Below are 12,585 nucleotides of genomic sequence, written 5' to 3' on the forward strand. Positions count from 1 at the left end.
CTGGTACAATACATGGCAAATTTTCTCAAGAAAAACAAATCTCTTAACTAATGCTGTAAACTATGGGAGTCAGTTGTAGCCTACTAGGCTTCATTAGCCTACTATAATATTGAAGGATATAGATTAACTGATTTGTATACAAACACATTTAAATTACACATTTTTATAATAACGTTATATGAAATATAAATATTTAAATGGTGGCTGTCATAAAAACTTGCCAGATTTATCCAAACATGCATTAAATATTGAAGAACATTAAAAATTATAATGAATATGTAATATGGTGCATATATTTTGCAAAATGCACCTCTCTAGAGGTCATTTTTATGGTCACTGGATATGTTTTTTCTGAGGTAAATGTGACGTTACATGACATTGTTTACAAGCTGTTTTACTGACGTCTTCCACGGTTGAAACACTGATTGAGCGATTCCATGTGACATGATACCGGTTTCGATAAGTTGCACTCTATCTTTTGACACACTTTCAGATGCTCATTCATGTTTATTTCGTGCTGTAACTGGTCTGCGCTGCTGCTTCTCTTGAGCTGAGCTGCGCCCCGCCAGAGCGATCTCACGCCACAGCGCCAAAACTGTATTTATGTTTTTGAATTTCGTAAGAAAATGGACGTAATTTTTGTTTCATATCAATAGTAACAAAGCACAAAGATTAGTGCGATTTATTGGATGGGATGCGCGCTACAATGTTCCATTCATTCATCAACTGAAAACAGGATGACTAATCGATTCTTGGGATTTAAGAATTGATATCGGTTCATAAAAATGAGAATCGATTAAAATCGAGAAATCAAATTTTTTTTTACCCAGCCCTATCTGTTTGCATTTTCTGGGTTACTGCTGTAAACAAGCGTGGGTTTCCGCAGGTCGGAGTAATGGGCGTTCTGAAAGGTAGTGGGTGTGCAATTGTTAATTTTTTATTATAGTCATTTTTTAGTAATTGTTCATGAAAGCTGTCTGTTAGGGTGTGGAGAAGGGTTAGGGATTAGTTTATGTTGTAGCATTGCGAATCTTCTGGAACGCCCCTACCTTTCAGAACGCCCATTACTCCAACCTGCAGCTATCCCTGTCTCGCTGACTGTAAACAAAGCAGCATTGCACTTCTAAACTACTTTATTAAACATTATACGGAGGGGAGAGGGAAAGAAAAAGCAATTGAAACTCTTCTGAAGACAGTCAGTTCCCTTTAGAGATACATTCATATAAACATTTATATATTTTTTCCCAATATTTCAACATTTTGGGAAATTATTGCAATGCAGTTTGTGTGCAAGTCCGGAACAGAGATCGACCAAAAAAACTAAAACGATTGATAGCCGGTCGCCTGGTGCATCTCTAAATATTACTGTTTTATTGTATTTTTGACAGCTTTGGGGCACGTAAGACTTTCAAAAACATTTTAAAAAAATCGTTCCGACCCCAAACTTTTGAATAATAGTACCATTCTATTTTTCACTATGCATATTCCCTTCTTTCCAGCTATTGCACAAATATTAGTTTTTATTTGGTTCTAAAAGCCAAGCGAATTCCAGCACATAACCATCCTGTGATTGAGAGATTGCTGACCTACAGAAATGTAAGTACAATCAAATTAACCACAGGCATTCATTTAATGAAGCTTTCAAGACTTCATCTCTTTATCACTTTCACAGCTGATAAATGAACTAGGAGCAGTCGATGCTAGACTGGCTCCTCAACTGCGGCAGCTTCTCTTTGGAGAACAGCAAGACAGAACTGCAAGGAGATCAGCCGGCAGCAAACATACCAAAGTAATTGCTTTTCCTTATTAATGTTTCAGTATTAGCACTGGCACCATTTTTGCTGAGTTTGACATGTCTTTATTTTAGGTATCAGAAGAGGCTAAGTTGGAAGGAGAAGAGATGTCGGATTCAGACGAGGAAGCTAATCTGCGCTTCTACAACGCCATGGCGGAGAGGCAGAAACTCAAGAGGAAAAAGATTGAGATGCAGAACGAGGACGGGTGAGTCTTTATACAACATTCAGCCCTTGTGGTTTGTCATAATGTTTCAGAAACCTTACTGTCACTAACTGCATTACCAGATTGGTGGAAGAGGAACAGATGGAGGGAGATGCTAAAAGAAGGATCACCTATCAGGTGAGGTGTTGTGGTTAATATGCCTTCAACTCGTACCCAAACAACTTTTCAAACATCTTTAGCAACAAATGACCTGAAAGTCAGCCATTTCCCAAAACATCTATACAATTTTAAACTATATTACGGACAGTGTTATCATAATCGCATCAAATGTTTTGTGAAAAGATGTCCAAGAACAAAGGGCTCACACCCAAGAGGAAGAAGATTGACCGGAATCCCAGAGTCAAACACAGAGAGAAGTTCAGACGTGCCCAGATTCGTCGCAAGGGTCAGGTAAGTGTCATAGGATTCATTTGTTTAATTCACTTTCATTTGTAAAGCACTATCCAGAACGGGCACTGATTACAGATTATTTGCGTCAGGTTCGTGAGGTGCGGCGCGAGGAGACGAGATACAGTGGAGAATGGTCTGGTATTCGTGCTGGAGTTAAGAGGAGCGTCAAATTCAAGTGATCAATCTACAGATGATACTCATCCAAGCTTGAATGTGATATTAAAATGGACTTTTCTGGTGTTTCTTTTTATACTCGCTATACCAGATATCAAAAGATGGAAATTACTTGTTTTATGCAACAGCTCAAATAATGAATGAAATAAAATCTCAAGTTCAAAATTTCTGCAAAATGTTTTTTGGTGATGCATGCAGTGCTTTTCAAAACTGTTGTCATATTCAAAGAATGTACTTCAAAGTACTAAAGCGTTTAATATTTATTGCAGAAACCTTTTTATACATATTATTGTAAATTAAATGTACATCAGCTGTTAAAGTGTGATTTGTTGTAGACAGACTCAAAATTTAAGAAACAAGAACAGATTTAAGATATTAGGCAATGATGAGTTTAGGATGATAGGTACTGAAGCATATATTTATTAATATCATTTTGTTTTTAAACTATGATTAAAGGCCTAAGAATATTGCTAAAATAAGATGTTTGCAGATTTCTTTGTACAGAGGAAATGAATATAAAGGAACTTGTTAGATCTGTAATAAGCAACTGAATTTCACAACAGAGAAGTTTCCGAATTTGAAGATGTCATTCAGAATGACCATAAAGTCAATTTTCCAGGATAAGCTTCTCTTCAAATTTGAAGACAACAATAAACATTCCACATGTCTGAAAGAGCAACTTGAGCTTACATGCTATGAAATCACAGCAAGGTTTTTCATACTTGAGACATAAATTGACTGTGTGCTGCAGTCAGATTACTAACAATCCTGTCCTCAATCTCTACCTCTTTCTGCACTTCCTCATCTGTGAGGACCAGCTCGTGTTGCGTGTCTTTGGTGACGACAACCACATAACCACGGCGAGTGTCGAGAACATTTGCAACCACTGCCTGGTGGTTGTACGTTTCTAAGGCACGCCGTGCTCGCTCCAAAAGGATGGTGGGGTCTGTTTCCAGCTTGAAAGAGGTGACGAATGCCTGAGGTGCCCAGTCCTTCACCAATGGAGACAGCATCTTGGGAACCATCTTCATACTTATCTACATAACATAAGCAAATAAACAACTTGTCATATATTGTTTAGAGCCTAGATGAACTAAATTTAGACTAGCACAAGTTTTTCTGCATGGGAGTCCATGTTATAAAAGCATGTTAAAAAAAAAAGAAACGAAAAAGAATAAATGATTTAAAAAATACATCAAAACTAAATATTTTACACATTTATATTATAATTTTTTCACATAAATAGGGTCTTTATCCATGAAAATACATAGCTGAATGTGGAATTTTAGAATTGGATCCCTTGCACAAGGGTGATCATATTTGGCGATCCGTGGCTTCTGAAAGACTGAATTAATATTTGTATTTTACAACACCTGAAGTGGCCCATTAGAGGACTGAATTTTATGTTCTGGCATTTCAGATGCTGGGATGTAGAAATCAGAAACAGCAGCAGCCAAATAAAACATAGCCTTGGACCCTAGGAGGGAAAAACAGAATTAATTATAACTACTAGTAATCCCACTAAAAATGTATTCGGCCTAAAGTAATCAAAAGGTGGCTTTGTTTACCTATGGAGCTTAATGCTTGGGCTGCAGCTTTGAGAAGATGAAGATACTCTGACAAGGTGTTGAATTCCACCGGCAGCAGTAATCCTGCAGCTTTCACTGCCTGATAGCGCTTTAAAACCTTTGTAACGTTTGGAAGTGTGTTCTGATCCACCAGGATCTGACCAGTGTCCTCATTACCAGTCTCTAATCGTAAGCTATCCAGTAAATTGACCCCTGCGTATAGACGAGTGTATGGGTAGAGAGAACGATGCCTGTGCAGAAAGATCACTGCATAGCCTGAGTCCAGGAAATACTCAGCAGAGGATGCCCCTCGCCGACCACTGCTGAAGTTGTCCAGGAATCGTACCGTTCGGGATTCCAGAGGAACTTTAGTTCCTCCCGAGGTGATCAGAACTACTCTGCGCCCGGACGATCTGTGATGTTCAGCAAACTCTGCCATGAGTTTCCTGACCTCCTCCACATGAGAGGGGACCGCAAACTCTTCAGACAGTCTTCCATCCACTGCACTTGAGGCTGAGGGGTCAAAGTGGGCCATTGTAAACCTGGAAGAAGAAAAAAAAAGTTTCAGTTATTGAGGTGTTATCAATAGGTATGTGGTTATGAATGCCAAAAATATGCTAAAGACAATGACCTGACACATTCCAGAACCAAAATTACATGCTACATAATTGTCACTGAGCAGCACTGTATCAATATACTGTTGTTGGTCAACTATGAAATGAAGGTCAGATATATATTTTACCACATTAATGCAATAATTCCAAGTTAAGTGTGAGAAAGAGCATCATAATTATCATCATGACTTTCACAAGACAAAAACAAAATTTCTTGTAAAATGCGTACTACACTAATCTTGTGTGTTGCTAACTAAACACAATATAAACATTCTCGCTGTCAGTGTATGCTGCTCTTGTTATCGCGCTGATATTAATAAATGAACAAAATAAGCTAAACGAAGGTTTACCTGTGTGCTCACTCACAAATAAAACGCGAAAAATATAATTTACTTGCGAATGACCCTAATAAACTTGGACTGAGTGTGTGACAGATCAGCAGAAACAGTTCCTACAACTTATAGTGGTTGAGTGTGCGCATGCGCAGCTTTGGCTGTTGTGATTGGCTCTTTCAGAGGTCTGCTGTGTAAATTCCAAAATAAAGGTTTTTAGATTATTGTTATTCCCTCAGCTTTTATGTGGATCATGGAACAGTAATATGAAAAGACAGAAATACACAGGAAAACAGATATAAAAGAAGGACAGTGTAATACGTTATTTATTCAATGCGTTTAATTTACTATGGTCAATAAACTGTGGTATAATTATCCATCCAACATGCAAAAAACAAACAAAAAACAAACAAACAAACAAACAAACAAAAAAACGGCACTGTAGGCTTTGTAGGAAGAATGAACTACAAAATATGTGTAAACGTAGTCAACCTCCAGTTTCACAGGGGGCAGCATTGTTTAAGCAATGAGAAATGAGAAGTATTTATACAGCTAAAAGCTGTATTATTATTAATGTTATATTTACCCATCCTACAAATAAAGTTTAAGGTATTACCTAACTCTTTTTTATAAGATCCAAAATTATAAGAAAGATTAAGAAAATAATAATGGAATTAAATACAAGAAATAAAGAAGCTGTTATTTGAAAACAGAAACGGTGTAAAAAAAAAAAAAATGGTAAAACTAGTGAGGAATATTTTTCTTCCTCCAGACACAGTGTGGAAACGTCGTCATTAAATTAACTTTATTTTATAATAATAATAATAATAATAATAATAATAATAATAATAATACCATAGATATTTTATTAAAAATTGGATGGGCACTATTCACACAATGTACATTATATACCGCAAATCATTCAACATGATCTGTGACTTTATGACTTTATGATCTGTATTATTATCAGCAGTAAAGTTTACTATGAATCGATTAGTACAATTAATATTCGAAGGTTTTTTTTTTTTTTTTTGTACGATATGATTATGCTTAATATGATAATGGTAAATGTGAAAAGTCATTGATAATAATTATCCTGACAATATTTTTATACACTTAAGGCACTACTTTCCGGCTGCAACCCTGTCGCAGCTTGGTACAGTGGGCCGTTCTCCGGCTAATGCCCAAAAGTAGTTCCGGATTTTTGATCCGCGCAGTCCCCGGATGTTAGCTATTCAGAGAGAAAGACGAACGAGCGAGAGAGAGGCGGAGAAGCTAGGAGACGCCACGGACAAACCGGTAAAGGGATTGCGGGTCTCAAACCCACGATAAACACGGAGAGCTGAGGCTCATTTCGAGGAGAGAGAGGGAGCTGTGATCGAAAAAAGGAAGGGGAGGGGACGCCTAACTTTGACAGACCTGCACTGGCCTCCAGTAGCGGACACGAGCCTGGGTGAGTGCGGGTGAACGTTACAAGCTCGCGACATGGAGCTCGCGAAGTTGAAGTCAGGGCCCGCGAAAAATGGACGACTTTAACTGTTAGTTGTGTGGTGCTGAAGTTCTGAGTAGAGCGGGAGGACAGACGTTCAGGCCTCAAGTGGTATGTTGCTGCCGCCGTCGGTCGGGGGCAGGTGGGGACACTGCAAGCTCCACTGTCACAGGGGAACAAGTTTAGTTAGCAAGCCAGCTAGCCGCCAATACGGTTGTTGTCAGATAGGTAGCGAGAGTGAGCAGCTAATTAGCCGCCAGTTTTACTTTAGCTCGCCTGCTTTTTGTTTGCGTATCTGACAGGCGTCTGACGTGAAATATTTGTGACTGAAACTCGGTCAGTAAGGCGAGCTGGAAGGGGGCTCTTCGACCGGGAGCTGCCAAACGAGCAACTTTAGGTCCTGTCAACTAACAGTAGTTGGAGGTGGAGGCCGTATCTATTAATATTTTGGAAACAGACGCGCGGCAGCTGCGTGTCATTTTAAATACGAATCCTGGCCAACTTTTGGTGCCATTAATATGCATTCGAGCTCTGTTTTTGTGCCAACAAGAGATGAAAGATTGTTTATGGAGCGTTATTGAGATTTTTAGCTTGACTGAATGAAGTTGTGCATGAGTTATTTTCATCTCTGTCAGCATATGCTGGATGAATTAGCATTATATGTGAATTCGACGACGAGTGATAATACTTAGTAAGTTTCTACAGTTTGAATCCTATATAGAGCCACATTTGCAAGATTTCATACCTATCTAGGTTACCTTGGCTGTCATATCTAGTCAATGCAAGACTAGTCCCCCGTCTAGTCAACAGCTGGAATGTTACCCGCTGTCTGTATTTGGGGTTTCCACTCTAGCTACTGCAAATAGAGACCTTTGCTGTCATGATGTGCTCCATGATGAAAATGCTTTCTTGTTGTTTATATCGCGATTTCTAACGTTTATAATTTGACATTGAGCCAAGACACCACAGGTGATGGGTAACACAAATATATATCACTATAACTTTACCTCCCCAGATGATTAATCTCTGTACAATATGACAGTTGTTACATATTACAAGTTTCTGAAATGTTATGTTTAAATATGCAAATAAGTCGTTATCAAATAAAATATGCACTAATTTACATACATTGTAATTTGTAAATACAAAAAATATATATTTTGTTTACATTAGAGTTAAAGGGTTTTACAGAGGGGATGTTTCCATGTTTTAGTACAGTCTTAGTCTTAGTATTTGTATCTGTATTTCTAATTTCTCCTGTAGAATGCCTGAGCATTTCAACAAACCATATGACAAATGAACTTGAAAATACTGTCATTTTCACCATGTTTTTAGGAATTAAAAATAAATCAGGCAAATTATATATGAACAAGCCCCTCTGTAAAAACGTCATAATAGAGATGGTAATTAAACTAGAAAGTTTGGTGTAAGTTCTACTGAAGGGGAGATTTCTGGCTCAGTGCATGAGATAAAGCTAATTTTGAGAAAACATCCTTTAAAGATATATTTTGTAATGAATATGTACTGATGCATGTAGAGAAACTGTAATATTTTAACTGTGTATTTTGGATGTTTTCTTGTTATAGAACAAAATAGCCGAACACCTAAAAATTGACCAGTGCTTGAAAAAACAATGGTTTTGCCTGTAGTTGACAATGACAGCTTGTCTGCATATTTTTGCATGCACGTTACATTTGTAATGGCCTGATAAAGATCGACCATCAGCATTCTATTAGTTATAATGGGATCCCGACCCCCCCCCCCCCATTCACTTAAAGAGTAGAGTACAAATGGAGAGATGTTGAATTATGCACCAGCATGCTTAAAATATTGAATGATGGACATATGTGAACTACCCGAGACATATTTTCCCCACCCAGTCAGTGTGGCAGTACAATAGTGTGAAAGATTCACGTTAGCACCAGACTTGTTTGTCTTTGGGTTGTCAGCTCACAGAACGCAGAAAATGATTGAACCATCAGTTGCCTGTCAGAACATGCCTGGTGGTTCTTGTGCTGAAACTGATGCCTTTTAGTATTTACAATTATTGCATCAAGAACATTGTTACATTTGTTTAAAAATGATTTGTCACGCATGTTATCCTGTACATTTTGATCTCTGTAACTTTTTGTACCTTTGCATTAATATACAATGTTATAGCAGACTATCAGGCTATAGGGGTGGGCAATATGACCAAAATCTTAAATAATGAAATTATAAATTTTACTTCACGATAACAATATATATCACAATAATAGTTATTTTTGCTTAAAATTTTTAAGATATCAAAATTGAATTGAAATTTCATAAATCTGACCACCAATTTCAAAATCACACAAAAATGAGTACTAGCCTAACTAACCTCAAGCTCATTGAAGACAAGTAGATAGTCAGTGATAAAATAGGAACTAAGAAAATAATTACAAACAATAGGACAAAAAACTACAATAGAACAAAGACACAAATGAAATAGACCTACCTGAAAAACTTAAAGCATTAGATAAGCCTATAGAAATTGGCTACTACATATTAAATAAAGTAATCAAAAATGTACCAAAAATACTGTCTTTACTGTGTAAATTAAATATACATTTATTCTTGTTAAAGTTACAAAAGTGATTCAGTCAAGAGCAGTGAGATTCTTTGATTAGCATTAATGTCAATAACAGCAGCAGGTTTATTAGGCTGCTGTCACTTTAAGACCGAATGCACTGATCTACATGCGCTTTCTTTCTCAACTGTTTACGTTCACTTGAGACATAAACGACTGTGTTTATGAGGAGTATACTGGCAAAGACGGGTTTTTTGACACATAAGTGTGTTTATTTGACCGTTCAAGCCCAATAAGGTGTTAAAAACAGTTCAGTACTCGCACTGAATGAGCAGCAGCTTAATGTGCGTGCATTTCTCTCAGACATTGTGCGCATATATCAAAAATAGTCGTCTTTTGCTGCTTTTTGCTCTTGAATGGTTTAAAAACACTTGTTTTTCAAATGTGCTTACATTAGGGATGCTTTTTTATTTGTAAATCTTTGATAACAGCATACCTATATTTGCTAATTTATCGAATTCATTGCTGCTGCTTGCTCATGTTGTTGCTGTTGTTTTCCCACCAAAATGTCATTTCCTGGAGGATAGTGTCATTAGGGACCTGACATTTGTTAGTTAAATGTATATTATGTATTATATAGATATTAGAAAAGTACAGAAGAAAAACCTATGAATTGATTACCAAATAATACATGTTTTGTTTGAAACAATTTTATTAGATAAATGTTTAAATATTTTAATGATTAAATGTCAGTCAAGTTTAAAATTCATCTCCGTTCATAAAAGTAAAACAAATATGGTTCACATCTTTACAAATTGTGATTTTTAGTGTTTTCACAGTCAAGTCGATTGAGAGTAGCCATGGAAGAAGTTAAGAAAGGTATTAGCCCTTAAGTTCTTAAGAAAGGTATTAGCCCTTAAGTGTCTTTTATCTTTTAACTTGTTCTGTATGTTGTTCATTAGTGCTTTGCTAAATGGGCTGGAATGGGAGCTGTTAAAGAACACAAGCATGGCATCTGTTGTAGCGTAGCATAACTGTTCCCATGCCAGGATCTGACGAGGCCTCCGCTGCAGTATTGCATACAGACTCGTCTCTGTCTTGCCCTCAGGCCTCAATGGGCATCCTGCCGCTACGTCTAAACTCACCTGGAAACTGCTGGCTTTATGCATTCCACCTACTTTATCATCGCTAAACGACGCCATAGGCTACACGCCAAATGGGGCATTGTATGGTGCTTTAGATCTTTGGTGACTGCGTTATTAATTTTTTATACGTTGGAGCTATACGGTGTTCAGTGTAATGATCTGTCTTTACCGTTACACTGTTTACAGTGTTTTTTGAGGCATTAGCATTTATTATTTTTATTTTTTTCCCTCTGCTGAATTGGTTGATGAGATTTTGTCCCACATTTAGAAAAGTTAAGCCTTATTCCAGCTGTGCTGCACAAACATCTGTTCTCTTACATTTGTGTCGTGTGAAACCAGTGTATCATTTTCTCTCTTTTTCTGTCTGGTTGCAACAAGTGGTTTGCTTCCCATTTTCCCCATTAGATTTTCCCAGTCAGACAGATTTTAATTTGTAATGTTAAAAGCACCATAATGACATTGAATTAGTAGTAAGGCGTGTGTAGATTGAGCAGTCTGACGTGGGCAAAGAAGAGACAGCCCCTCACCTTTCGCATACCAATTGCTCATTTGGAATTCAGCGGTGGCCCTTTGCCCAGCCCTGTCTCACTCAGAGGCTTTTAATTTTTCCCCCTTGTTGAAGCGATTATTCAAATGGCAGTCCGTGAGATGAAGTTATCAGACCCCTGTTGGTAAATGGGGTCCAGGCAAGCTAAATGCATGGCTTCCCCAGCTCAGAAACCGCCCACCGCTTGTTACATTGCTCCTACTCTCCCTCTGGTGATGAAATTAAATATCTTGATAAAAATGTTTTTATTGTTACTCTTCTGTATATTGTCTTCTTTAACTTCCTGCTACCCTCAGTGGTTGTCAATATGTCTTTGTTAAACATAGAAATTAGTCAGAGCATAGCACTCTTGCAATGCTAGTGTTAAAATAATTAGGGTTTATTAGTTAAATGAAGAATCATTTACAGTCTGGTAAGCAGTGTTGATTCAGAAAAGCTGCCACCATTAATATTACACCCTCTTTCTTTTTGTATTAGGTATGTGATGAACGTATTTTCATAATCAACTAGTCTGTGGTTGTCTGAAACACTGAAACTAGTCAACTAAACGGTGTGAAGGAGGCCAAGTATACTGTACTTAGGTTGTGTTCCTCAAGGATACATCAAAGCTGAGTGCAGCTTAATAACAGTTAGATATAGGGCTGTGTTGGCAATATTGATTTCTCGATTTTAACTGATCTTCATTTTGATGAACCAACATTGATTCCTAAATCGCAATATTGATCTTTTAGTCCATGCTGTTTTCTGTTAATGCACGAACAAAACTTCACCAAACATCAGATTATGCCACCTTAAAATGTACCAAATACACCTATTTTGTATGGTCTATTTCAAGCTATTGCAATAACGCCTTGCATGCCGAAGCTCTTGTTATGGCAAAATCCAATATAAAGCCTTGCTGTGCTAGTGGTGAGAGTCAGTAAGTAGCTCGGTCTTCATTAGCAAAGCCGTTCATCACTAGAATGCAGATGAGCTATGAAGCCATTCATCTATGATTCCAATTTCAATCGTGTTTGCAGTTATATTATGTGAGCCCACTTTTTCATGTGCGAGAAGTCTCTTTATGTAAAAGATCACCGGGGGATAATTGCACTTAAGTGAACCTCATTTAGAACTGACCAGGGCAATTACATAAACTGCAGTTCCAGGGCCAGGCATTTTTGGGCCACCGGTTGTAGGCCTGTCACGATAACTTCTTTTTGATAATATTGTCATTTTAAGACCATTTTATGCCATTTAATATAATCATAACAGCATAATAATGCAGTTAGGCCTACACACTTTCTAATGACAACAACATTTTAATTCTTAAGAATATTTAGCTACTGGAATTGGTGTCAAATTAAATATCATAAAAAAACTTGAATAATAAATAATTAAGAAAAAAACACTTGCAAATGCACAAAAGGCACTTATATGATGATTTTCCATCTGCAGATTATTCCCTGACTTAGTCTCAGTAAAGTACGAGTACATGTTATTGCTGAAAAACACAAACCTTACTTAGCAGTCAGATGTCCATATGAACAAAGGTACAGATGCCTTAGGCCAGGGATGGGCAACTTCGGTCCTGGAGGGCCACTGTCCTACAGAGTTTAGCTCCAACCCTTAAAAAATCACCTGCCTGTAATTTTCTAGTAATCCTGAGGACCTTGATTAGCTTGTTCTGGTGTGTTTGATTAGGGTTGAAGCTAAACTCTGTAGGACAGTGGCCCTCCAGGACCGAAGTTGCCCATCCCTGCCTTAGGCCATATTT

The 12,585-nt window shown here is 37.5% G+C and overlaps 3 protein-coding genes across 4 annotated transcripts in view; 2 read left to right on the forward strand and 1 right to left on the reverse strand.

Annotated features, from left to right (window-relative positions):
* The window catches only part of utp3 (UTP3 small subunit processome component), an 8,048-nt gene extending 5,304 nt beyond the window's left edge, over window positions 1-2,744 (forward strand). The window contains exons 11-16 of the mRNA XM_084101876.1: window positions 1,500-1,596; window positions 1,673-1,789; window positions 1,868-2,001; window positions 2,082-2,136; window positions 2,302-2,409; window positions 2,499-2,744. Coding sequence (XP_083958002.1) covers window positions 1,500-1,596; window positions 1,673-1,789; window positions 1,868-2,001; window positions 2,082-2,136; window positions 2,302-2,409; window positions 2,499-2,588 — 601 coding nt within the window. The 3' untranslated portion in view covers window positions 2,589-2,744. The remainder of the gene's footprint in view (window positions 1-1,499; window positions 1,597-1,672; window positions 1,790-1,867; window positions 2,002-2,081; window positions 2,137-2,301; window positions 2,410-2,498) is intronic.
* A 238-nt stretch (window positions 2,745-2,982) lies between these two features.
* Window positions 2,983-5,243, reverse strand: ppcs (phosphopantothenoylcysteine synthetase). The gene is made up of 4 exons (XM_084101877.1): window positions 5,116-5,243; window positions 4,152-4,693; window positions 3,957-4,060; window positions 2,983-3,620 (listed from the first exon to the last, which is right to left on the reverse strand). Exons 2-4 carry the CDS (start codon window positions 4,684-4,686, stop codon window positions 3,300-3,302), a joined length of 960 nt encoding a protein of 319 aa, XP_083958003.1. The 5' UTR covers window positions 4,687-4,693; window positions 5,116-5,243; the 3' UTR covers window positions 2,983-3,299.
* Window positions 5,244-6,310: 1,067 nt separating this feature from the next.
* Window positions 6,311-12,585, forward strand: part of foxj3 (forkhead box J3) — a 95,938-nt gene continuing 89,663 nt past the window's right edge. For both annotated transcript variants that reach the window (XM_084100495.1, XM_084100496.1), the window contains exon 1: window positions 6,311-6,550. The gene's annotated coding sequence lies outside the window, so the exon portion shown is untranslated. The remainder of the gene's footprint in view (window positions 6,551-12,585) is intronic.

The sequence above is a fragment of the Abramis brama genome, assembly GCF_963993115.1.
Source record: "Abramis brama genome assembly, chromosome: 23".
In the NCBI taxonomy this organism is placed as follows: Eukaryota; Metazoa; Chordata; class Actinopteri; order Cypriniformes; family Leuciscidae; genus Abramis; species Abramis brama.

What these genes read in the sequence shown, in the direction of transcription:
- ppcs (XM_084101877.1), bottom strand. Translation starts at nt 4,686, where the DNA reads ATGGCCCACTTTGACCCCTCAGCCTCAAGTGCAGTGGATGGAAGACTG. An exon ending in CCAAGCATTAAGCTCCATAG is followed by an intron (nt 4,061 to 4,151) that starts GTAAACAAAGCC and finishes TTTCCCTCCTAG; the next exon opens with GGTCCAAGGCTATGTTTTAT. An exon ending in CCTCTAATGGGCCACTTCAG is followed by an intron (nt 3,621 to 3,956) that starts GTGTTGTAAAAT and finishes TATGTTATGTAG; the next exon opens with ATAAGTATGAAGATGGTTCC.